Source organism: Miniopterus schreibersii (genome assembly GCF_964146895.1).
Source record: "Miniopterus schreibersii genome assembly, chromosome: 1".
Classification (NCBI taxonomy): Eukaryota; Metazoa; Chordata; class Mammalia; order Chiroptera; family Miniopteridae; genus Miniopterus; species Miniopterus schreibersii.
The window spans coordinates 132,652,779-132,679,247 of NC_138101.1; the positions used below are offsets into that span (position 1 = coordinate 132,652,779).

The 26,469-nt window shown below is 38.7% G+C and overlaps 1 protein-coding gene across 6 annotated transcripts in view; it reads left to right on the forward strand.

Moving 5' to 3' along the window:
• The window catches only part of STXBP6 (syntaxin binding protein 6), a 230,149-nt gene that overhangs the window by 33,108 nt on the left and 170,572 nt on the right, over positions 1–26,469 (forward strand). Inside the window, exon 1 of one of the 6 annotated variants that reach the window (XM_081119360.1) lies at positions 13,218–13,315. The exons of 4 other annotated variants lie outside the window; for them this stretch is intronic. In XM_081119360.1, the coding sequence (XP_080975486.1) occupies positions 13,297–13,315 (19 nt within the window). In that variant the 5' untranslated portion in view covers positions 13,218–13,296. Of the gene's footprint in view, positions 1–13,217; positions 13,316–26,469 lie in introns of those variants that run through there. One more of the 6 variants, XM_081119364.1, reaches the window with a different exon arrangement.

The following is a 26,469-nucleotide window of genomic DNA, read 5'->3' on the forward strand; positions in this document are numbered from 1 at the left end:
AAAATTTCAGTCTTCCAGAGAAAAGCCTGCTTAGCCCATGAAATTCAGTAATGGCTCCTGCATTTCCTACTGATTTCTGAACCCAGGATCCAACTGACGGCTTGTGGTTAGTTGAACCAAATCCTTCAAGAAAGTATCCTACAGTTTTCAAAGCTGAATAATGGTGCCTTAAGCCTGGGTCTCTCATTTTTCCATCACTGAATAGTATACAAATATCTATGAGACAGGTGCTTAAAACCAGTGGATTTTGCAGTTCTTTGTCCTCAGGGGAGTTTTTATTTTGTCTCATTCTGTTGAGCTGAACTTGGTAACTCATCCTTTGTTCAATGAACAGCATTACCCAAGAGAAACAACTCCTGTTTCCCAGCCACATGGAGGAGTTTCCAACATAAGAAAAGGAAGTGTGCTCTGAAAACAGCTAGCAGTGGCTTTCTGAAGCTAGAGTATGTACAGGAGAGGAGCAGCCTAACGTAATGTCCTTGACTTATAAGAAGCACCTGACAGCCTCAGGTGCCATCTGGAGAAGTGTCATCATATAGGAAGCTTGAATCAGAGCCCACAGGTGCATCATAATTACTTTGTGGTTCAGGTGAGGAATGAGACAAAGAATATGTCAGGTTTCAGAGCTCTTAGTAAAACATAGGTTTCTTGCTTGGAAAGTAGATATTAAATACTAAATTCATTTTTGTATTTATGAACAAATCCATTTTTCACATGAACCTTATTTTTCTGAACATTAAACCTGTCATAGTGAAATGATTGAAATACCTGCTTTGTGTGACCTGTTGCATTTAGATTTATGTTTTTGGAAAGTCAGAGACCAAGGCTTTTTGAGCAAGTCATCTCATTGACTTTGCTAAAGGTAGTTTTAGAATACATGAAAGTCAGACTATGAAGTAGAAGGCAGTCTTTCATAGGGATAGGTATACCATTGGTCATGTCAAAATTTTATTTTCTTTCCTATTTGTCACTTTGTAAAAAAAAAAAAGCATTTAAATTTCATGTTAAATTCACTGAACAGATCCATCTCCACATGAAAAGCATGTAGTATATGAAGACGTGAGCCTTGGTTTCATGGCTGGGGAATGCCAGGAATTTGGGGTTCTGGTGTCACTGAGGAAAATGGCCCCACCTTTCTGCACTTTGGTTTCCTGTTCAGAAAGTTCTCCTTCATAAAGGCCTTGAAGCACTAGGAGGAAAGGTGCTCTGTGTGTGGAGTTTTCCATAAAGTGCAGTCAACTAAAAGGCTGGGCTAAAGGTAGGTGAATGCTTTATAAAAATATGCTTTACGTATATATGGAATATTTATTAGTTTATGCCACACTTAGTTATTTACTCAAGTGTGAAGAGCCCCAAGCAATTTGAATTCAGATTTAAAATTCAGGTTTTGTTTACCTAATTGCCTTCTTTCTCTTAAGAGCAAAGAATATAAAGGCTTAGGAAGAAGTGGAAATTGGAATTGATTTTAATTGCCTGAAAAGATTTACTGTAGAAAAAGTTTTATTGAAGTGAAAATGAGAGCCAGATTACTTTTCTTGCTCTGTGTCTAATTACAGGCAACTTTGGAGTGGTCCATTGATCTCTTTCCCAAGTCTAAGGGAGGTTGTCCATCACAGAGTAAGCCATAACTTAACAGTTCTTCATGATGGCTGCCTTGACTAAAAGTCTCTGTGGTGTGAATCCAGAGTTCCAAGAATACATTTGGAGATGGAATCGATTATACAGATGATGCCCAAGAGGAAATGAGGCTATTTCAGGATATCCCAGAAACTAGGAAGAGCTCTTCCGCACTCCAACTCTCAGGGAGCCACTGTTGGGAGCAATTGTGTTTTGTATCCTTTCAGTGCTATGGAGTTAAATGCAACTGAAGTTAGGCTGGTGTGGAGAGTGGGCCACTTATAAAGAATAGCATTTTTCTCTGGAGAGTATCACTCTTTAGAAAAGATAAACAATGGCATTGCATGATTTGTAGCTCATACACAGACCATCACTGGTGCTGAAAATTTAAGATCACGTCATGTTTAAATTTGTGGTATCTTGGTTTGATTCTAAATGCAAGTTCTTTTGCCTGATCTCATTTTGCATGAAGAGGCTACATGTGGGTGTTTTGGAACCCATTAACAGAAACCAATGGGACTAGAAAACCTGAGCTGCTTAGGTGAAGGTCAAAGCCAAGTTGGAGTGAGTTCTGGAAAAAACATGTGGCATTGTGACCAGGCCCTTGTTCCTCAGGTGGTGGGGTGGACTTATGTTTGTTTTACTAGGGGAGGAGAGCTATTCTCTGCATTTGATTATGCTACATGATACTATGCAACCCCAACCCATTTTGGGACTTAGGTCTGGGAAAGAAATATGTTTTAATTATTTATTGTATAGTTTTGTATAATTTGTATGATTTTTCTCTCCTTACTTTTCCTCTGAGAGGCAAGTAGGAAAATAGGAAAGCAGAGAACCCAGGTGATCTGCAAATAAGATTAAGAGGGATTTGTCTCAGGACTGGCACACTGCCTCCTGAAGTAAAATTAGAATTCCACTACCAAGAAAGAAATGAGGAATTGGTATCAGTTAGCCTTTGTGGTGTAACATACCACCCCTAAACTTAGCCACTAAAAACAAGTAATTTATGTGCCCACAATTCTCTGGGTTGGTAGTTTGGACTGGATTCATCTGGACAGTTCTTAGGTCACCTAGGCTCACTCCTGGGACTGCATGCAGTCAGCTGTCACCTCAGATGGGTCTAGGATGGTCTAACTCACTTGTCCGGCAGTTGGTGGGCTGTTGGCTGGGTGACTAGTTCTCCTCCGTTTGACCTCTCCAGCAGGTTAGCTCAGGCTTAATCACATGATGACCTCAGGATTCCAAGAGAACGAGAGTAGAAACTGCCAGGCTTCTTGAATTCTAGGCCCAGAATTTGTACAACGTCACTTCTACTAAATTCTTTTGGTCAGAGCAAATCATAAGACTGGCCGAGATTCAAGGCGTGGAGAAACAGACTATTCCTCTTAGAGAAACTGAAAATAATTTGTGGCATTTTTTCATCAATCACAAACAATTTGCATAGGGAAACAGCAGTGTTTCTCTCTCACTGTCTTGTACAGAGCTTCACTCAGCCCAGGCTGAGACTAAGACATTGTCCCTGTTCTCAAATCTAGGGGAAGAGGTGATAAGGCAGAGAGTGGATTTCTCTCAGGGCTGGGCTCACTCTAGTAGGGGCATCTTGTTATCTGCACTGGGATGAGGTAGGTCAGGTGGGACATTCCAGAGGGACCTATGAAAGCCAAGAGTGTTGAGGGGAAGGGAAGACATAGAGGAAGGGTGTAGAGTGATGTGGGCCTTGCTCTCCCTGCCCTGCTAAGGGATTTTGGTCATTTGTTGTTTTCAAGCCTCACTTTCCCCAGCTCAATAATGAAGACAACAGCTCTCCTATCTATTCTCTGTCCCAGGGAAAGATGACTGAGGTGACCAATAGAATTTAAAAAGAATGTAGTCCTAAATTCAGTGTGAGATCCTGGAATGGATCTTGGAACAAAAAAAAGGACCTTAGTGGAAAAACTGGAACTCTGAATAGGCCTGGATTTTAGTTAATAATAACACACCAGTGTCAGTCTCCTCGCTTTGACAACTTAGTACCATGTAAGATGTAAGATGTCATTGGTGTAGGCTGGGAACCCTCTGTGCTATCTTGGCAGCTTTTCTGTAAATTGAAAATCATTCTGAAATAAAAGTTTATGTAGTATAAAAAAAGAGGGAAGTGTCTCTAGGAAATGAAAAAGCTCTGAGATGGATAAGTTTTAGAACATAAAATATTAAAACCAAGGATCAAAAATTCTCCACTTAATCAAACTACTTCGAAGTTTCATTTCTGTTGTTGTTGCTGCGTGCCTTAACTAGATGTCTGGTAAAGTTTTATAGTTGTGTGAAGCTGTTTGAAGTCAGAACAAAACAAATTAACTGAAAATAATCTTAGCTGTCCCCCAGTCCATCCTTTGTATTTTGCTGATGAATCCAGATACAGTGGTACCTCGGTTTCAAATGTACTTCATTCCGGACACCGTTCGTGTTCTGAAACGTTGGAAAACTGAGGGGTCCACAGCCGACAGCTGGGCCTCAGGATCTTGCCCTCAGTGGAAACTGTGGGGCATGTTCAACTTCCGAGGCGTGTTTGAAAACCGAAGCACTTACTTCAGGGTTTACAGTGTTCGTAAACCGAAACGTTCGTCAATGGAGACGTTTGAAAACCGAGGTACCACTGTACTCACAATGAAAGTTATATCTTCGTCTCAGTATTTCCCACGCCTAGCACTGGGTTTAGCATATACTGTGTACTTACTGGCTAACTGGGACAGAATTTACTTAAAAAAAATTGAAGCAAACCCTTTGGACAGAGTATATTTGAAGGAAGTCTCGGTGGAATGTTTGAGAAGTATGGTGGAAGGTGTTAGAACAACTCTTCTTGTGGGGATTTAAAAACTTTGCATTTCGTTTATGAATTGTTCGAGCCTGGTGCCTACTATTCTAAAAACTTCTAATGTGTAAAATGTCCTGGGTATGAAACCTTTTATGTATAAAATATCTTTTGTGTTACACATTCTTAAGATGGTAGTCTCTTACCATTACTTTGGGGATATTATTTACTGTTTTAGAGTCAACAGAAGAATGAATGAACAGGGATCATTGTTGCCAATAGACACTGTTCTCCATATGTCAAAATTTAATAAAACATGGATTTTAAAGTTCCACCAAGCAAGCAATAGCTTGTTAAAAATAACATTTCAGTGGTTTCTTTTTTTCCTTTAGTTTTTCTTTTCTTTGTATTGATGTCTCTCAGTAGAATTTTTAAATTTCTTACTTTTTATTAAGGAATAATTGACATATAACATTATATTGGTTTTATTTTTTAATGTATATTTTAATTTTATTTTTGTATCACTATTCCCCATACCCTCTTCCACCTCCACCCACACTCGCCCCCTGCAATCACTACACTGTTTAAATAGACAGCGTAATGATTCACTATTTGTATGTTTTACAGAATGATTGCCACAAGTCTAGTTAACATCCATCACCATAGTTACAATTTTTTTCTTGTGATGACATCTACTCCATCAACTTTCAAATATGCAATACAATATTATTAACTATAGTCACCATACTGTAGATTACATCCTTATGACTTATTTATTTTATAACTGGAAGTTTGTACCTTTGATCTCCTTCACTTTTTTCACCCACCCCTTTTTTCCCCTACACCCACCTCTAGCAACCAATAGTCTGTTCTTTGTATCTCTGATCTTGGTATTTTGTTGTGTTTTGGGGTTTTTTAGATTCCACATATAAGTGAACTCATACAGTATTTGTCTTTCTCTCTGTCTGGCTTATTTACTTAGCATAATGCTCTTAAGATCCATCCATCTTGTTGCAAATGGCAAGATTTCGTTTTTATGACTGAATAATATTGTATTGTGTATATGTGTGTGTGTGTGTGTGTGTGTATTTATATGCATATACCGTATTTTCTTCATTCATCCATCAGTGGACATTTAGGTTGTTTCCATATCTTGACTGTTGTAAATAATGCTGCAGTGAACATGGGGGTTCATATATCTTTTTGTCTCAAATGTTTTTCATTTTCTTAAGATAAACAGTGGAATTGTTGGATCATATGGTAGGTTCTATTTTTCAATTTTTTGAGGAACCTCTATACTGTTTTCCATAACATTCAGTACATTTTTTTTAACAACCTAAAGTAATTTATCTGGTACATGGCCATTTGGATAGCTGAGAATTTTAACTTGCACCATTATTTTTTTCTTTAAATGAATGTGGGCTTTTTCCCTTGAGTAGGGCTGAGTCTAGAGTCTGATCATTTTAAACATGTGGGACTCGGGCAGATTTGTTTCTGAAGCTGTTTGAAGGAACTTCCCATCCTCCTGTCTGGCTTATGCCTTGGGTGCAGGTGCAGGGACTGCGCCATGGGCAGGACTCTGGAGTAGAGAGCGAGGAGGGGTGGACAACGAGGCAGGCCTCATGTGTGAATCTTGTTTGGTGAAAGGCTGCCAAAAGTCCCAGTCCTGGAGATTCTGTCCGTTCTCAGTTTACTTGGGGATTTTAAGATAGCATGACAATTACTTGAGTTTCTAGAAACCCTGCTTTATGACAAAAAGTGGTTTTCTGTGAGAACTGTTTTTGAGATGTTTCAAGTGTGTCAAAAGGACATGAATATGCTGGAGCATTGCAGGGATAATTTCTTATGGGCTAAAATCTTCAGATACAGAAGAAAGAATCCAAATGTCTTCTTTATTACATTCGTTCCTTTTCCATAGATGTCTAGTGAACACTTCTAACATTCCATGCACTGTTTTGGTGCTGGACAACATGGACATACTTCCCTGCCCTCATAGAACTTCTAGAGTGGGAAAGACCGGCATACAGATAAGTTAAATATGTGTGGTGGTGATACATGCTATAGAGAAAATTAAACAGGAATGGGAGATAGGAATGGTACCGGTGAGTGAAGGAACCATATTAGGACCTAGGGTCTTGCACAACCTATGGTGACTGATTAGACCCACAGGCATGAAATAACACAGTCCTTTACGTATTGTGATTGACTGTGCTGTCATAATCATCACTAGTATTGTCACTGTCACAGTCAGAAAGTATTTACCCCACACCTGTGAGCAAGGTTGTGTGTGGAATGAGTCATTCAGCTGAGCGTTTGTCCTCAAGACTGACAGCTTCTATGTAGACACATGCAGAGGACTTAACCCATGACAAATAAAATAAATAAATTGTATTCACTCAGCAAGTATTTATTGATGATGGTATACACAAAGCATTGTGGTGAATAGCAAAGTAAGTAAAGGTATGCTTTGCTAAAAGAGCATATATTTGCACGTAGTGGATCGTTTGCATGACAGTAATTTAACATCTGAGAGAGACTATGAAAGGTCCATGACATATGCTGATTTGCCAGTTTGCTGAGGCATGATTTTCAGTCAAATGCTTTGGGAGGCAGGGGAGGGTAAATAATCTAGGAGTGTGTCAGCCGATTGCCCAGTGTCCACATTCCAGCACAGTGTTGTTTCTACCCATTGTTTCATGTGTAAACGCCTCTGAAGTGAAACACGCTTTCTTTGGGGAGGATTGCTCTGAGAAGGAAGTGGGCTTCTAGTGCTGAGGATGAGAGCACTAGCCGTGATGGTTGTTACCCAGAAAACGGAATCATTGAGTGTTTCAAGGAAATAGTTAGCATTTTGCTTCCTTGTGAAGGAAACCATATGCTATACTAGTATTTGCCCACTCAGAGATGAACCCCTCATAAGTATATCATTTGGGTGAATCCTGATAAGGTCCCTAAGGGAGGTGTGGACATGGCAGAGTTGATCTCCCTTGTTGAAGGGGGCTCTCTCGGAGGAAGCTAAGCAACGCTTCTTCATCAGCTGCTTCATCTGGGCCTTAATATCGGGTTTTTCTCTTTCCTTCAGAAATAAAGGGTCAGCCATCTTTGTGTGAGGATTCCTGGAATACGTTTTCCGTCCAGCCTCCCTTGCACTTAGGTGTGGCCACGTGTCTGGATTCTAGCCATCAGAATGGCCATGGCAAGGAGGGCAGAGCCTGTCAGCCTGAGTCCCTGTTTCAGTGTGAAAAAGCATCACTTCAGTCTCCCAGTCCCCAGCATGGGAGCAAGACACAGTGGCCTAAGGTATTCGAGCCATTGTATATCTTTGGGTCCATTTCAGCAGAGAATAGTCTTCCTAACTAATATTGATACTGTGTGGTACCTCGGCCTGGTCTCCGTTGTTTCCACCTGAATGGTAGAATCAGTGCTCTTGGATGAGGGTGGTTATTGTGCTCGCAGGCTATGGGTGCGTGCTTATTAGTGCACTCACCATTCACAGCTTACAGATGTCTGTGCCCCTTGCCGTGTCCCCAGTGGCTCAGGGTAAGGACCAGAGAGTGCTAACTGACCCCTGAGTTTCCTCCTCATATATTTTAGTGCCTGCCTTGTGCTAGGTACTACTGGGGATACCTAGAAATAAAAAAACATGACCTGTAACTTCAAAAAGGTAACAATTCTAGTTGACCGGACCACTTCAAATGGCGCTCTCAGCTGGAGGTAACAAAAAACAAAAGTTAAATTTCTTAAACAATAAGTGATTTTTTTTTTTAAGAGCTGAGAGGTATGTAGACTTCAGGTTGTTTCTCTGTGATTTTTAATCCAGTCAGGTTCACCCCTGAAATTTATAGTCAACCACAAAGTCCAGTACGCAGCCCTAATTAGAGCTGCCTTCCCCTCTCCTCACGTCTGCGCTTCTGATATGGATCGTGTAAGAGGTGTTCCACATTGTCCAGTGCAAGCTGACTGGGTGCCCTTTTCCCCTTGAATTCCAATGAGCTGGGCCCACGGTGAAGAATCAAGAGTTGTTACTATCCTGAATACTGAGAATGGTGGATAGAGGTACAAGGGGATTAGTGTGTGTAACCTGAGAAAACTCTATTCAACTGTGTTTTAGTTGTTACTTTCAGCAGACTCAGTGGCTCCCTTCATTTGGCCTTCTTGCTATACGCCAAGTTAGAATTTGAAGATCAGCTGCTTTTTTCTTCTTTAGCCGATTATCAATCCCCCTTTTCAGTTTTCTCTGTTATTCCTATCTGTCCATGTTCCTGTCAGTTTGTCTGTCTTCCTCTGGGATGGCCTACTCCTCAGAGGGAGGCACCAGACCTCAGCTATCTTTGTATTCTTTCCCCTAGTCTTTTACCCCAGAACATAGTGTAGTGCTTTATATATATTATGTATGTCTCAATAAATGTCTGATGAATCAATTGGTTACTTAAATTTCTTACACTGGAAGAGCTTCTTGAGCTGGTTTTATGCTTGGGGAGTAATTCCATCTATGGTGAACATTACTTCCTGCTGCCAATGTGCTGCTGTCAATTCTTGTCATGTTTCACCTTGTTTAACTTTGTGACATTAGCCTTGCCTTAGCCAGTAAGGAGACACCCAGCATGAGTCTAAGAAGGGAAAGTGCTGTCGTGCTAAATGGTTGCTGTGTGACCTGGTTCAAAAGCTATTTGTCTGGTGGGTGATACTGAACCACATTCTTAGGAGTTCTTGGCAAAACTACTATGTTATACTTAGTACTATATCACTCAATTTAATAAAAGAACAACAGATTAAACTTCTTCTGCTTGGTAGCTAGATTTCTATCTTAGGTCTTGCTTGTCACACTGAAGATTCTGGAGAATTCTCTGAAAAGAGACTCATGCACATCCATACTTAGGCATGCTTCCCCTAATAAAATTACAACTAAAATCATCCCTCAGGGGTTTGGTATGTTCCTTCCTAAGAGCGCATTTTAATAATGGTAACAGAACAGAATGTTGACATTGGCTTTAGGATACAAAAGGCTACGGCAGAAGGTATCTTACAGGAAGAGTACTCCACTCTCCTTTGTAATTAGGGGCTTCAACAGTATATCTGCTCCTTTGAGCAGCAGTGGGATTACTGTCAATGTCTTACTTTATTTTAGACTTAACAACTGGTCTTCCCTCCCTCTCCAGCTGAGAGGTGACTTTAGAAGAAGCCAGCCAGAGCTTTTCTCTGATCTTGCTCTACTCACTTCTTCTGTCAGTGTGTTAACTTTTTGCTAAAAGTCCGCGAAGCAGAAGACCATCTTCATGTCTTTGACGGTTTGACCTTTACATTTAAGAATCTGTGATATGCACATTTCAGTGCTGTCTTACTTGTTGCTTAACTTAACTGGCTTTGTGAAGACAGAAAAACCATTATTTCTTTAACAGGATTTAGAAAAACCATAAGAATGTAATTGTGTAGAATTCCCCATCATAAGTTAACTTTAAAAAATTGTGAACATTTATGTTGGAAATATGAACCTGATTATCTTCTCCCCAAATAGTCTGTGATTATTAATAGTGAAGGAGTTAAATTTTTTCCTGCATCTCAATTCGCTGGACTAAATGACATTATAGTGGCCTGAAAATACTGGCCCAGTCTCGTCCACCTACAGGAAATAGTTTTAGAGACTGTCCTCCCTAAGTTATAAGAAAAGCAGCTTCCCATCTCCAACTTATGCATAAGAAGATATTATTTTGACATTATTAAAACACTTTAATTTTTGTTTGAAAGAACCCCCACCCCTTCCCTTTGCATATGATCACCATATGCAAAGGTAATCAACCTCATTAATGACCTAAGAAATGCAAATTTTAATAATGTGCCATTTTTCACCTATCAGATTGGCAAAGATGAGTAAGATTGATAATACCTAGAATTGGACAAGACAGAGGTAATCTTATTCATTAGGGGTGGAGTATTAATTAAAAGTATGGCATTTTGGAAGGATATTAGACATATTTATCAATATTTTAAATATGTATCCATGTCTAGCAATTCCCACATAATATTTATGCTGATACACAATAGATGTCTGTTGTACTTTTTATCATTGAAAAGTTGGAAAGAATGTGAATATTCATAAATAGGAAATTGGTCAAATAAAATATGACATATTTGTATAAAGAAATGACATGTTAAAAATTTTTTGCACAGAAATGTCATACTTATAACATCCATTGAAATTACTTTTTCCTATGTGTGTGAATTATATACAGAGTTGGGCAACTTACAGTTGTGAGTAAAACAGTTTATTCTTGTATTATTTATTAATTATTATATTATTTTCCATACTAACAACATAAGCCTAGTTTTGCCCTACCCAGTATTTATAGAAAGAAGTCTAGGAGAATATACAACGTACTGTTAATTGTAGTTAAGGGTGGGTTTATAGGAGCCTTTTGGGGTTTTTTTGCTCTATGCATTTTTATGTTGCTTTTGTAATCAAAAGAATTAAAACTATTTAAAAATATAGATGCAGTGCTTCCTAGGCATGGGCACTCAGTTTTGGATTAGGGATATCAAAGTGCATAATGATGAGATTTAATACAGATCTCAAGGAGTTTATGGTCTAGTCAGTGAACATGCGAAGGCAGATACATCTAGTAATATCTTATGGATTGTAAAATATTCAGGAGGGTTAAGGGTTAGTTTGATTGGGTAGGTTAGGAGGAATTTAGTATGAAAGTAAGTATAAAAGCAGCCATAGAGGGGACTTGAGCTGAATTTTGAAAGATTTGATAGTTGATTTGGTATTTGATAGTTGAGTAGATGACAGAGGGAACACAAGAGAGTAAAGGTGTGGGTGATGGTGTTTCCAGCGACAAGGTAAGACCTGGGCTCTTGTCTTCTTCAAGCAAATATTTCAGTCAAGAGACAAAGTGCAGCAGAGCAAGCAAGAATTTATTGGGCACAGTAAAACCACACTCAGGATAGTGAAACAAGGAAGGTCTTAGAAGAAGTAACAGGAGAGCCCAGGTTGGGCTGCTTTGGCTCACTGAGCAGTCAGAGAGAGAAGGGGGCCTTGGAGACAGGTTCAAGGGGTAAGCCCTGGAGGAGCTGCCACTGCCCATTACTTCCCTGGTTGCAAGTCTCCTGGGGTCCCTTGGAATATAGGAGATTCGTACCTGTGGGGAAAGAAGAGGAGGAAGGGAATGTCATGGGTGTGCTTCCAGGAGGCTGGGTCCTTTGCATTGAGGATATTTATCTCTCTCTTGCAAGTGGAAATCTTAGGGGAGGTCTCAGGGGAGGGTCTCAATAGAATATTAATCACCTTTTCAGGTGCTGTGTCAGGGTCCTGGTCTCTGCTGATTGGTCAGCACCAGGTCAGGGCGTCATTAGTCAATGCAACTGGTCCTGAGGCCGCCAGGGAGTCACTTGTCTGGTTTTGCTGCTTTTCTGGGCCTGGAATTGAAATACAACTGATGTCTAGATGTTATCCTTGGGAAGGAAAAGGTTAGTGGGGCTAAACTACATGGCCATTGATATGCTAGGAGAGGAAAGATTAGCCTGGAGGTGAGATCCTTGTTTTCTCAGTTTTGCCCCTTGCTAGGTACCCTGGGCTTTCTGCCCTGGCGACCTTCTGTAGTTGCTCTGCTCATGTATGTCTAACTGCCTATTACAGTGTCAAGTTTGAGTTTGGGAAGTGCAAGGAGGTTGACTTGGCTGCAGTTCATGAGCACCAATATAGGTGAGTATTGCTATGGGGGAGAGGGTGAGGACCACACACATGGAAAAGAGTGGACAGGATTCTGGCCTGTGAGGCAGGACTCCTTCCTGCTTCTGCCATGTAGATGTTGTGGAGTTTAGACAAAATCACTTTCACTCTCTGGGTCTCAGTTTCTCAATCTGTTAAATGAGAGTGTTGGATTTGATTTGTGACCTCTTGTGTTTTTATCTCCCCCCCCATTAAAAATAGAACCTTTTAGGTCAAAAAGAAGTTATACTTTAAATTGGGTGTATAAAGCAGATAGAAGTGGAGCTGCTGTACCTGAAGTGTTGCGATGAGACTTCCCCCCCCCCCCAAAGAGGTTCCTTTGGGGGGAGTCTGTGGAACCCCAAGGCTTTGGGGGAGCCCTAGCAGAAAACCCTGGCCCAGCAGAACTGGACAGCCCTTTCCAGCCTGAAGATTATGGCGGTGCCAACATGCTATTTTGATGTCATCGTTAGCTTTGCTTCTGTTTTGGCCTGATTTCTTCCCTACCCTAGGTTCTGCTGCTCACCTATGTTCAGTGTAGTTTCTCATTATACCTAAAGTGCTTCTCTACTTTATGCCCATCTCCTTGACAGTTTTCTTCTCTCATATCTCTTGTTTCTTATTGATTTTTCCTACTTTTATTTGGATGAACAGACTGGCTTTTTTAGGATACAAAGAAAGTTATAATGGGTAATGCTATTGAATGCCCACTGTGGTGCTGTTCTAAACATTTTCCATAGTTATTTCATTCATCTTCATAACAATCTCATGAGGCAGGTGTTAATATCATTATTATTTTACAGATGAGGAGACAAAGTTAGGCACAAAGGCAAATAATGTGATGATGTCAGAGAGAAACAGTTGTCAGAACTGTGACTCAAGCATAGGCAAGCTGCTCTAAAGCCCTTCCACGTGAAGGTTGCCTAAACTTTTTTGCTTTCACTCTTAGCTGTCAATTCTCAGGAAGGGTGTATCTCATTCATTTCAGGCCTTTGTATGCTCTGGAGCTGTTTCTGCTCCCTTTCCTTCCCCCTTCCCTTTCCTTCCCTTTTTTGAAAAGAGAGATGCAAAGAAGCCTTTTGTGATTCCACGAATGACCTAGTTACAGTTTAACTGAAACTCACATGAGAAGTGATCTGGAGATTGTTGTTTTCCCTGGATTTCTCAGGACCTGACACAGGAAATGAGGCTAAAGGATTCAGGTACAAAAAACCCATTTAGGTTGACAGTTGCAAGTTTACTAAGGAATTTGGGGGTGAGGAAGGAAGTAGGGGAGAAAAAGGGGCAGGGCCAGGGACATTTAGTTTATTGTGAAGTCAAGAAATAGAAAATTGTTTCTACTTTTCTTTGTTACTTTACCATTTTGAAAAGCTAAACAGCTTTAGAGAGCAATTTCTCCTTTTGTTCTGCTGTTGCTATTTTAACATCCTGCCTAGAACAGTCCTAATATAATTACCTGGAAATAAATGAGGAAGATGTACCAATGCTGATTTGTGGGAAGCGTATTGTTGCTACCAAGAGATCAAGGAAAAAAGTAAATGATTAACCAGATTGCTAAGGACTCAAACCTTTGAACTGCAAAGTGTTATAATTTGTTTACTCAGAAGAAATAAATCTAAAGGCCAAGAAGCATTTTAAAAAATAAACCCACTTCTTTGCTTTAAAAATTTATTTTTAAATAAAAATTAATTTGGAGGAAAAAAAATTTAACCTAGAATCTTTTGGTCAATGTCTGACCTAACCTATTTTATCATAACTAAATTTAAAGTATGAAAGGTAAGTTTTAAGAAGTAAAATTCATGTAGCTCTGTTACTTTTACCCATAAAGTTATAAAACTATATGAAAACTTAGCCATTTCTCTTATTACTTCAACTGTTTGGGGTGGGAGATGAAGAATGAGTTCCAAATATAGAAACACATCTTTAATTTATATAGTAAATGTATATTTAGTGATCAATATAAAGGTTTTTATCACATTGAAGCACTTTTCTTTCCATTTACTGGGTTCTGAAAATAGTGTTCAGATTTATAACGTACTTGGTTTAAAGCAGTTTCTAAAATCTGGTGTGTGTGTGTTTTGAAAGGAGAGCAATAAAGTAAATTTATTGGGATGTCACTACACATTTTACTTTAGAGCAGATGTTGGAAACAGGGTAGGCCTTCTAAAAGGGGACAGGGCTGATAAACATGCAAGGGGATTTAGTTACTATATTTCTAAAGTAGTGTTATCTATGTGGTTGCCTGTGGATAAATCCCAAAGATATAAATTTTATTCTCAAGAAGTTTATTTTTTCTAGAGTTACTTCATAATTTGGATATCCCTAAAAGAAAAATATTTTTACTTTTATTGTTAGGGAGTCCGCAGAAGCTAAGGATGAAATTTTCTGTAAAATTTCTACAGTGCTGGAGATTGGGTCTAGCAGCCCAGAAAAAATCTTACCTTCTTTAAAAAGAATCCTTGAATCTCCCCTCGTAGGAATTAATCTATACTTCTCATTCATGGATTCATTCATTCGTTCATTCAACAAACTATTACTGAAAACCTAAATGGGATTAAAACTGTGAGCAAGATCAACATAGTACCTGTCTTCCCAGAACTGAGGGGCATACAGAGTAAGCACACAGAGTTAACAGGCAGCATCATTACTCCTATAATGGAAGAAGTTAGGCTGCATATAGATCTGGGAAGACTTCTTGGAGGAAGTCCTATCTAAGCAAGTAGGAGTTAACTGAGTGAACAGAGGATTGAGGGCACAGTATACAAGGTTGGGGAAACAGCTTTGTGCAGGGAGTAAAACAGGCATAGTGATTCTGAAATGGAAAACAGTTCAGAGTGGTTGGAGCTTGGAGCATAAAGGAGGAGGAAAGAGTGGCAATAAGAGAGGCTAGAAAGAGAAACCGGTTCTAGAACCCTGAGAGCTTAGTAAACCCACTCTCCTGATGGCAGTGATGGCCATTAACTTGGTGACAGGATGTTCTGTAAAAATCATACTAGCTGCTGTGTAGCAAATATATTGGAGAGAGACACTTGGTCATCACTGTTCAAGATCAAAGAAAGAGGTAAGTGACCAATCCCAGAATCCCATTTTTAGGGTTTATTTCCTGGGAAGCACTGCTGGTACCAAGTACTGCCATATAGGTCAGGGTCCAGTCAGAAAATAGATGCCATGATAATCTTTCAAATAGAGGCGATTTAATGTAGGGAACTGGGGACACAGAGTTTTGGGGGGCTGAAAGAGTAAATGGGGGAAGCAGAGGTAACCTAGAGATTAGTAACTTCAGGAAGCAGCTGCCATCCCTAGTGCTGAAGGGAACAAAAGGGAATAAGTGTGGTCACTAAACCTGGAAACTCAGTCGGGACCACCACAGAGCTGTGCTCACTGCTGAGGAGGCACTTGGCCCTCTGGGGAGGGATTACCTTAAGGCTTGTGCATGGGGAACTGGAGCTGCCTGCTGTTATGGACCCTGACAGGAGCTGGAAAACAGAAAGAGAGTTTCTTCTCTCCTCTGCTTTGCAGTCTCCTGCCAGTGGCTCCAATGATCAGAATTTAACAAGAAGCCAGTTGCAAAGGAGTCTGGGAAATATGGTTTGCAGACTTCTAGCTCTTGTATCATAGAGCAGACTATGAAAGGGTGGACTTGGCCTGAGAGACAGCTGGTAAGTAATCTGCCCCAGGCATTATAGAAAAGTAACTAGCTATACTTTGGGAACTGGGTGGCTGTGGGGAGGAAACCTGGGTACCAGTTGATCATCTCGGAGGTAGTTATCTAGACAGGAGATAACTGCACCCTGATTTAGGGCAAGGACAGAGAGAAAGAGAAGTAGGTAGATGTGGAGAGATTTAGAATGTGGAAAGGAACAGAATTTGGGGACTGATGTAGTGTGAGAGATAAAGGAATGGATCAGAGGGAATAAAGGAGGGGGAGGAGTTAAGGAGGAAGCTTGCCTTTCTGACCTGGGTGGATGGTGGTGCTGTTTACTGAGATAGAAACATAGGACTAGAAACTGTTTACGGGAAGATGATTCATTCAGTTTTGGACTTTGGGATTTGAGGTGCTTGTGGCTCATCCAACTGGAAATTCACTGTGGCTCATCCAACTGGAAATTAACATCCTAAGATATCGATGTGATATATTTTCAGTCTGTACATGGTACGTGAAGCCTTAAGAGGAAGAGATTACCGGGGGAGACTATAGAGCGGGGAGAGAAGTGATCATAGGGCAGAACCCGAGAGTAACAGTGTTTCAGGAAAGAACACAGTAGTGGAGAAAAGTTTGTGAAGGAGACTGTGAAAGAGTGGTCGGAGTGGTTGGAAGAAAACCAGAGTGCAGGATGCCCCAGAAGGCAGGGAGGAGTATCGGAAGAGGAGGTGATGATCACTAGTTCAAGTGCTCAAAAGTTTACTCTACAGTACTGTTTGTGCTTATTTTATTATACTCATCAAGTCTGTTTTCCAGAGTTGCTTATGGGTGGTTTTCCTCTAGTAAAATATAGGCCTGAGACACTACTATGCTGATATATCTCAGCATCTGGCTTTGATGTTTTACACATAAGTATATACTTGATGTGTATTTTTTGCATTGGATTAATGAGTTGTTTGCAAATTCCAGGTTGTGGATTGGCCATTTGTTTTCATAAATCAAGTTTTATTGGAACACAGGCCTGCCCATTTATTTATGTCTATGCTTGTAACAGGAAGCCAGTTGCAAATGAGTCTGGGAATGTGGTTTGCAGACTTCTAGTTCTAGTATCATACAGCAGACTATGAAAGGGTGGACTTGGCCTGAGCAACAGCTGGTAAATAATCTACCCCAGGTGTTATAGAAAAGTAACTCTAGCTATACTGTGAATACTGAATTGGAAGGAGGCAAACCTGGGTACCAGTTGATCAGTTCAGAGCTTGTTATCTACACAGGAGATAATGGCAGCCTGATTTAGGGCAAGGACACACTGTAACAGCAGAGGTGAATAGTTACGACCAAGACTTCATGGCCTACAAAACCTAAAATATTTACTATGTGTCCCTTTATGTTTGTTGATCCCTGGATTGTGATCTGGAAGCTGTTTCATGTAAGCTCGAAAGATTGTGTCTTTGACTTTTCCTTAAAAAAATATGTTTAATATATTTAGGAAAGATGTGGAGCATAGTCTCATTTTTGATACGAAGACGGTAGAACCAAGGGAAAGAAAAGTTAGCAGATGGTTATAGCATCCCTTCCAACATGACCGGGGCTAAGTGGTACCCTTATAAGAACTACTAGGACAAGGAAGGTGGAACAAGAGGGAACATGGATTTGTGCATAAAACATGCCTTTTCAGCTCTATGATGCACCATGTTCTGTATTAGGTGCTGGGGTTTCTCTAGTTGCTCAGAATCTGGTTGGAAACGCAGCCCCATAAGCAGAAACAATTCCCCATGATGTGCTAGGCACAGTGATAAAGCCGTGCACATGTGGTACAAAAGAGAGGCACCTGACCCAGCCTGGGGAGAAACAGCAGGAGGAAGCATGGTGATACTGGGAGGAGGCCACCAGGTGCCTCGGGTGCCACACTGCCACTTCAGAGCTGGGAGTGGAGAGGTGGATGTGAGGCTAGGCCGGTTGTCTGCCAGCTCTGTAATCGGCAGTCCTGTGTGAGAAGTAGAGCTCTTGAGGCTGTGCAGTCATGGAGAAAAGGCAGTTCCAAACTTTTGGAATCAAAGTTTATCTTCTAGTCATTCTTTTTTTTTTTTTTCAGATGACATATTTAGTGTAGTTTGATTTTGGGGGAATCATAACCTTGAATTGGTTGATTTTCTTCTTACATAAAGTACAGAAGTCATCTTGTATTAATATGTCTTTTGACTGGATTTGGCTTGCTGTTAGGGATGATAAAAGCTCAGTGGGCTGAGCATCTAATATAGGCAATGAAAGTTCTCCATCTATTTAAAAGTCTGAACTTGCTGTCATTTCACTATTCATGCCCCTCAATAAGAACAGACTACACATTCATCTGACTGTGCTGTCCTAGTGACCTCTGTGAACTGATTCTGTCAGGTGTTAGGCCTAACATATGAAAAAAGAAACGGAGACACATACTTGCAGATTTAAGTTATTTGCCAACGTTCATTGCATTCAGTAAGTTCTTTTGTTTGTAAGTAAAATAGAGTTTATCAAAACCTTGCAAATGAACTGGAAATCTGGGTAAACATAGGCAGCTCTGGGTGCTTATTTCTCTCTCTTTCCTTCTCTCTGCCTATTGGCACCATCCTTTCCTTAATCTACAGATCGTTTTCCCCTTTAACTTTTGCTTGCATGTGATCTGTCTTTTCTCAGCCTCTTTCTGCATCATAAATGACACTTAAAGTTTAACTCCCACTGCTATTTGAGTCATTGGCTCTGTTTTCTTTCATTGTCTGGAGGTCTAGCTTATCTTTTCAATCAAGGCCATAATGTACTGGGGTGACTCTTCCTGGGTCAAAAGCCTTCCCCTATTTTACTCAGCTTTGACTTAGGGGTGTATCCATGTGGTTTATAAAGGCAGAAGATTGGGCAGCTCCCCCTGGAAGCATAAAGTGAGAAGCAAGGCATTCTGAGTTGTAACCTGTCCAGTATATCCCTTCCCAGCCTGGCCCAAAACGCATTTCCTACGCACAATTCTAAAGACACCCTCTTCTAATGTATTCCAGTCCTCACAGGTAAAACCACACATTCACCAACATGAAGCATCCCAAAGTCATCGTTGCTACACTGAGAAGCAGTCATGGGACCACTTAAAAAGCATCACCCAGTCTGAATCCACAATTCTTTTTTTTTTTTTAAACATATCTTTATTGACTTCAGAGAAAGGAAAGGAGGGGGAGAGAGAGAGATAGGAACATCAATGATGAGAGAGTCATTGATCGGCTGCCCAGCCCGCAACCCTGGGCATGTGCCCTGACCGGGAATCGAACCCCAATCTCCTGGATCCTAGGTCGATGCTCAACCGATGAGCCACGCCTGGCCGGGTCCACAATTCTCAATGATGCTTATTTCAACTCTAGCTCTCTCCTGACCTAGTGTAGCCATTCTGCAACCCATTGACAAAATGTGACATGTAACATTGACACGCCCTGTGTTCAATGGTGAAGACTATCTTCATGCTCAATTAAGAAGAACGAGAAGAAATCCCACCTCCCAGTCTAGCTGTGAGAAAGACACATCATGTATTGGTAACTGGCTCGGCATACGCTCTGTCTAGTAGAATAGACCCCATGACTGATGATGGGTGGCCTCCTGCGGGCATTCTGTGACCTGATGCTTGGAAATAGTAAGGTATATTGGAGGAGCCCCGATTCCTAAGCCCTTGACTTGTTGACTTTCCCCTTTTACTCTGAAATGAGTTTTCTGATCTGTAAACAGCTATGCTAATGTTATTGTCTCTAGGCTGTCAGTTGACCTGGATTTTTGGAAATACCATGGAATTTTGGTTTTTTTCCTCTGCCTTCCTTCTATTTTTCTTCTTTTTACCTTTCCTTGTTAAAGTTTTGTTCTGGAGCTTTTTTTTTTTTACTTCAGTAGTTGATGTGATACAGAATAGAAATCTCAGGTCACTGGATACATCTCAAACCAGAATCTTTTTGGATTTTTCGCTCAACCCTTGTGAAGAATCTAGAGCATTCTAATTTTGTAGTAGAGTAGGTATCTATGGAGCTTGGGTTCTGTAATCAAGTTTGTTTATTTCTGAGCATTCCTTCTTGGCTAATTTCCATATGGTTTCTAAGTTAATTGCACAGAAAAAAATGAAAAATTTAGTTTCCTGCATTGTATTGACATGACTTTTGCATTTGCATTTAATCATTTGCACTTCTTCTATCTCAGTAAGTACAGTGAGCTGGCTTTATATTCACATACCATTGAGAACTATATGATATATGAAGGGTAAAGTTAGCATAGAGGAAATCGGCATAGTCATTTTGTAAATAAACTAAGTCTCAAGGAACGCTGCAGCCATCAACCAACACCACATAACTTCCAACTAATTAAGGCATTGCAGTGTGTGCTTTTCCCCCATGCCCCCAAGCCCCCACCCTTTGACAACCATAGGATCATTATTCTCTCCATCTATGGGTCTGTTTCTGTTTTGTTTTCTTTATTCATTTATTTTGTGTGTGTGTGTGTTTGTATTTTTAGATTCCACATATAAGTGAAATCATACAGCATTTGTCTTTATCTGATTTATTTCATTTAGCATAATACCTTCTGGGTCCATTTATGTTGTCATAAATGGCAAGATTTTTTTCCTTTTTATTGCTGAATAATATTTCTATGTGTGTGTGTGTGTGTGTATCACATCTTTATTCATTCATCTATTGACAGACATCTAGGTTGCTTCCATATCTTGGCTATTCCTAGTAATGCTACAATGAACATAAGGGTGTATATAATTTTTCAAATTAGTGTTTTTGTTTTCTTTGGATAAATACCCAGAAGTGGAATTGTGGAGTCATAAGGCAGCCCTATTTTTAATTTTTTGAGGAACCTTCATACTCTTTTCCACAGTGGCTGCACCAGTCTGCATTTGCACCAACAACGCAAGAGGGTTTTCTTTTCTCCACATCTTGTCAACACTTGTTTGTTGATTTGTTGATGGTAGCCTTTCTGACAGGTGTGAGGTGATATCTCATTGTGGTTTTAATTTGCATTTCTCTGGTGATTAGTGATGTTGAGCATCTTTTCGTATATCTTTTGGCCATCTGTATGTCCTCTTTTTTTTAACTTATCTTTATTGTTGAAATTATTACAGATATCCCCTTTTTCCCCCATTGGCCCCTTCAACCCCACCCCCACCCCTTGCCTCAGGCCGTCACCACAGTATTGTCTGTGTCCATGGGTTATGCATATATGCATATACATTCTTTGTTTAATCTCTCCCTACCTACCCCACCTTCCCTCTGAGATCCCTCAATCTGTTCCATGCTTCTATGTCACTGAATCTATTTTGTTCGTCAGTTTATTAAGTTCTTTAGATTCCACATATAAGTGAGATCATGTGATATTTGTCTTTTTCTTCCTGGCTTATTTCACTCAGCATAATATTCTCCAGGTCCATCCATGCTGTCCCAAAGGGTAAGAGATCCTTCTTCTTTACAGCTGCATAGTATTCCATGGTATAAATGTTCCACAGCTTTTTTATCCACTCATCTACTGTCCTCTTTGGAGAAATGTCTATTCAGCTCCTCTGCCCATTTTTTAATTGGATTGTTTTTTGGGGTTGAGTTGTATGAGTTCCTTACATATTTTTAATATTAACCCTTTATGGTATATATCATTTGCAAACATTTTCTCCCATTCAGTAGGTTGTCTTCATTTTGTTGATGGTTTTCTTTGCTATGGAAAAAAATGTTTAATTTTATATAGTCTTATTGGTTTATTTTTTCTTTTGTTATCCTTGCTCAAGGAGACATATACAAAAAGATATTGCTGCCCAGCTGGTGTGGCTCAGTTGGTTGAGTGTCGGCCCATGCACCAGGAGTTTGCAGATTTGATTCCTAGTCAGGGCACATGCCTGGGTTTTGGGCTTGATCCCCAGTAGGGTAAGTGCAGGAGGCAGCTGATCAATGTTTCTCTCTCATTGATGTTTCTCTCCCTCTCCTTTCTCTGAAAGCAATAAAAAAAAAAGAAAAAGATATTGCTAAGAGTGATGTCAGAGAGTTTACTACCTATGTTTTCTTCTAGGAATTTTATGGTTTTAGATCTTACATGTAAGTCTCTATTCCATTCTGAGGTTTTTTTTAACATGGTGTAAGAAAGTGGTTCAATTTCATTTCTTTTTATATCTATCGGTCCTATTTTCCCAACACCATTTATTGAAGAGACTATCTTTACTCCATTGTATATCCTTGCTTCCTTTGTTGTAGATTAATTCACCATAAAAATGAGGGTTTATCCGTGGGATCTCAAATCTATTCCATTCATCTATATGTCTGTTTTTATACCAGTACCATACTGTTTTGATTATTACAGCTTTGTAGTCTAGTTTGATGTCAGGGAGCATGATACCTCCCACTTTGTTCCTTCTCAATATTTTTGGGGGTATTCAAGGTCTTTTGTGGTTCCATATAAATTTCAGGATTAGTTATTCTAAGTCTGAGAGGATACCATTGGTATTTTAATAGGGATTGCATTGAATCTGTATATTACTTTTGGTAATAAGCACATTTTAACATTATTAATCCTTCCCATCTATGAACAAGGTATATCCTGCCATTTATTTATATCTTCTTCAGTTTCTTATGGGTTTCAGAGTACAGGCCTTTCACCTCTTTGGTTAAATTTATTCCTTGATATTTTATGGGATTGTTTTCTTAGTTTCTCCTTATGATTATTCATTATTGGTGTATAGAAATATAACAGATTTTTGTATATTGATTCTATATCCTGCAATTTTACTGAATTCATTTATTAGTTCTGATAGTTTTTTGATGAAGTCTTTAGGGTTTTCTATATATAGGATCATGTCATCTGCAAATAATGAGAGTTTTACTTCTTTCTTTATGATTTGGATGATTTATTTCTTTTTCTTGTCTGATTCCTATGGCTAGGACTTCCAATACTATGTTGAATAGAAGTGGTGATAGTGAGCATCCTTGTCTTGTTCCTGATCTTAGAGGAAAAGCTTTTAGCTTTTCATCATTAAGTATGATATTAGATGTGGGTTTGTTATAGATAGCCTGTACTGTGTTGAGATATGTTTCTTCTGTACCCACTTCGTTGTTTTTATCATAAAAGGGTGTTAAATTTTGTTAAATGCTTTCTCTATATCTGTTGAGATGATCTTATAGTTTTTATCCTTTATTTTGTTAATGTGATGTATCATATTGATTGATTTATGGAAGTTGAACCATCCTTGTGTCCCTAGGATAAATCCCACTTGGTCATAATGTATAATCCTTTTAATGTATTGATGAATCTAGTTTGCTAATACTTTATTGAGAAGTTTTGCATCTATGTACATTAAGATTTGTTTTTTGTAATGTCTTTGTCTGGTTTCATTACCAGGATAATGCTGGCATCACAGATTGAGTGTGGAAGAATTCCTTTCTCTTCAATTTTTTTGAAATAGTTTAAGAAGGGAGTTATCAGTTCTTCGAATATTTGGTAAAATTCACCTGTGAAACCATGTGGTCCTAGATTTTTATTTGTTGGGACTTTTTTTTATTACTGCTTAAATTTCATTGCTGGTAATGGTTTATTTAGATTTTCTGTTTCTTCCTGATTCAGTCTTGGAAGGTTATAAACTTTTAGAAATAGATTCATTTCTTCTAGATTGTCAATTTTGGGGGCATATAATTGTTTGTTGTATTCTTTAATTATCTTTTGTATTTACGTGGTGTCGGTTGTAACTCCTCTTTCATTTATGATTTTATTTATTTGGGCTCTCTTTTTTTCTTGATGAGTTTAGATAAAAGTTTGTCATTTTTGTTTATCTTTTCAAAGAACAAGCTCTCAGTTTTATTGGTCTTTTCTATTGTTTCTTAAATTTCTGTTCCATTTTATTTCTGCTCTGTCCTTAACTATTTCCTTCCTTTTGTTTACTTTGGGTTTTGTTTGTTCTTTTTCTAGTTCTTTAGGTGTAGAGTTAGAGTGTTTATTTGGGATTTTTCTTGTTTCTTGAGGTCAGCCTATACAGCAATGAACTTTCCTCTTAAAAGAATTTTTGCTGCTTCCCATAAGTTTTGAAAAGCTGTGTTTTAATTTTCATTTGTTTCAGATAGTTTTTTTTATTTTCTGTTTGATTTTCTCTTTGATCCATTGGTTGTTTAGTAGCTTGTTGTTCAGTCTCCACCTATTTGTGTTTTTTCCAGTTTTCTTACCATAATTGATTTTTAGTTTCATGCCATCATGGTCAGAAAAGATGCTTCAAATGATTTCAGTCTTCTTGAATTTATTGAGGCTTGTTTTGTGGCCTTATATGTGATTTATCCTGCAGAATGTTTTATGTGCACTTGAAAAAAAAACAAATGTATTCTGCAGTTTTGGGGTGAAATGTTTGTTAAGTTGATCTAGTCTAATGTGACAGTTAAGGTCATTATTTCTTTGTTAATTTTCTGTCTAGATGATTTATCCATTGATATGAGTAGGACATTCAAGTTCCCTATTATTGTATTACTATGGATGGCTCCCTTTATGTCCAGTAATAATTGCTTTATACAGTATATTTAGTTGCTCCTATGCTGGGCGCTTAGATATTTACAATTATTATATCCCCCTCTTATATTGACCCCTTTATAATTATATAATGTCCTCTTTGTCTTTTTATTTACATTTTTTGTTTTAAAGTCTATTTTGTCTGATACGAGAATTGTTACCCCAGTTTTTGTTTTGTTTTGTTTTTGTTTGTTCTGGATTTTTTGGTTTGGCTTCTATTTGCATGGAATATATTTTTCCATCCCTTCACTTTCAGTCTGTATGTGTCTTTGATTTTGAAGTGAGTCTCTTATAAGCAGCATGTACAGGGTATCCCCCAAAACATGCATACACACTTTAACAGCTGATAGCTCAATTTTGAAAATGGAATGTATTTTAATAAACACTGCCTTTATAATTATTCAAAGTGTGTGTACACATTTTTGGGGACACCCTATAAATGGCTCATTTTTTAATGCATTCAGCCATCCTATGCTTTTTATTGGAGCACTTAATTTATTTACATTTAAAGTAATTATTGATTAGTGCATACTTTTGTTCATTTTGTTAATTGTTTTTTGGTAGTTTTTATAGTTTTCTTTTCTCTTGATCTCTTCACTTGTCATCTGCTGGTTTTCTTTAGTGTTTTGTTTTGGTTTGGTTTGGTTCTTGTCCCTTTTTTATTTGTATATCTTTTTGTGGGTTTTTGGTTTGTTGTTACCATGAGATTTATGTGTATCATTCTATATCTACAGTAGTCCTTTTAAGCTGATAGGTGTTTAAGTTTGAATATGTTCTATAAGGACTACATTTTTACTGCCCCTCAATGCTTTATGTTATTTGGGATTTTGATGAAATGTTTTAGATTTTTCTGTTTTGTGTATTTTGTAACTATTTATTGTAGTTAGAGTTGAGTTTGATGCTTTTCTTTTTACTTTTGTAGTAGCTTTATAAGTCTGATTCACTGTATTTGTTAAATATTTGGCTTTACCTGTGAGATTTTTTTCCTTTCTCATATTTTTTATTTCTGGTTATGGAATTTCCTTTTCTGCTTAAAGAATAATCTTTAATATTTTTGTAAAGCTGGTTTAATGGCGATGAACTCCTTTAGTTTTTGCTTGTCCAGGAAACTCTTTATGTCTCCTTGCATTCTGAATGATAACTTTGCTGAGTAAACTATTTCAAGTCTCAGTTTCCTTTTTTTCAGCACTTTAAAGTTGGCCTTTCACTCCCTTCTGAACTGTAAAATTGTTGCTGATAAATCAGCTGATAGCCTATGGGGTTTACTTTGTGCATAACTTATTGTTTTCCTTTGCTTCCTTCAGGACTGTCTCTTTACCTTTAACTTTTGCCATTTTAATTACAATACGTCCTGGTATATGTCTCTTTGGGTTCATCTTGTTTGGAACTCTCTGTGCTCCCTGAACCTGGATGTCTATTTTTCCTCCGGTTAGGAAAGTTTTCTGCCATTATTTCTTTGAATAATGTTTCTGTTTCTTTTTCTCTTTCTTTTTCTTCTGAAATGCCTGTAATGCAAATGTTTGAGCTCTTGATGTCATCCCTGAGGTTTCTTAGACTATTGTCTTGTTTTGTTTTTATAAAAATACTTTTTGTTTTTCTCATTGGTTGATGTCCACTAGTCTGTCTTCCAGGTCACTGGTCTTATCTGTATTAGCTAATCTGCTATTCATTCCTTAGGTGTATTTTTCATTTTAGTTAGTATATTCTTCAGGTCTGCCTAGTTCTTTCTTTTACTTTCTAACTCTTTGTTGAAGTTCTCCCTAAGCTCCTGTATTTCATTCTTAAGTTTGGTGAGCATCCTTATGACCATATCTTTTAATTTTTTTATCAGGCAAATTACTTAATTCCATTTTCTTAGAGTTTTTCTTTGGGGATTTTTTTTTTCTTTATTTGAGAACTATTCTTCTTTCTTTTCATTTTGTTTGACCTTCTGTGTTTGTTTATATGAATTAGACAAAATAGCTATCTCTCTCAGTCTTGAAAAAGTGGCCTTATGTAGAAGCAGCCTCTGTGTAGACTGTGTGTATCATGTGATTTTGACACACCTGTAGGAGTCAAGCAGGAGCCTATGGTGTTCAGGGCACTGGCCTACCAAGCCAGAGTGGCTCCAGGTGAGGAGGCCAGGTGCATGTAATATTGCCTTGTTGATCCTGCTTACTTCCTTTGATTTGGGTCAAAATGGGTCAG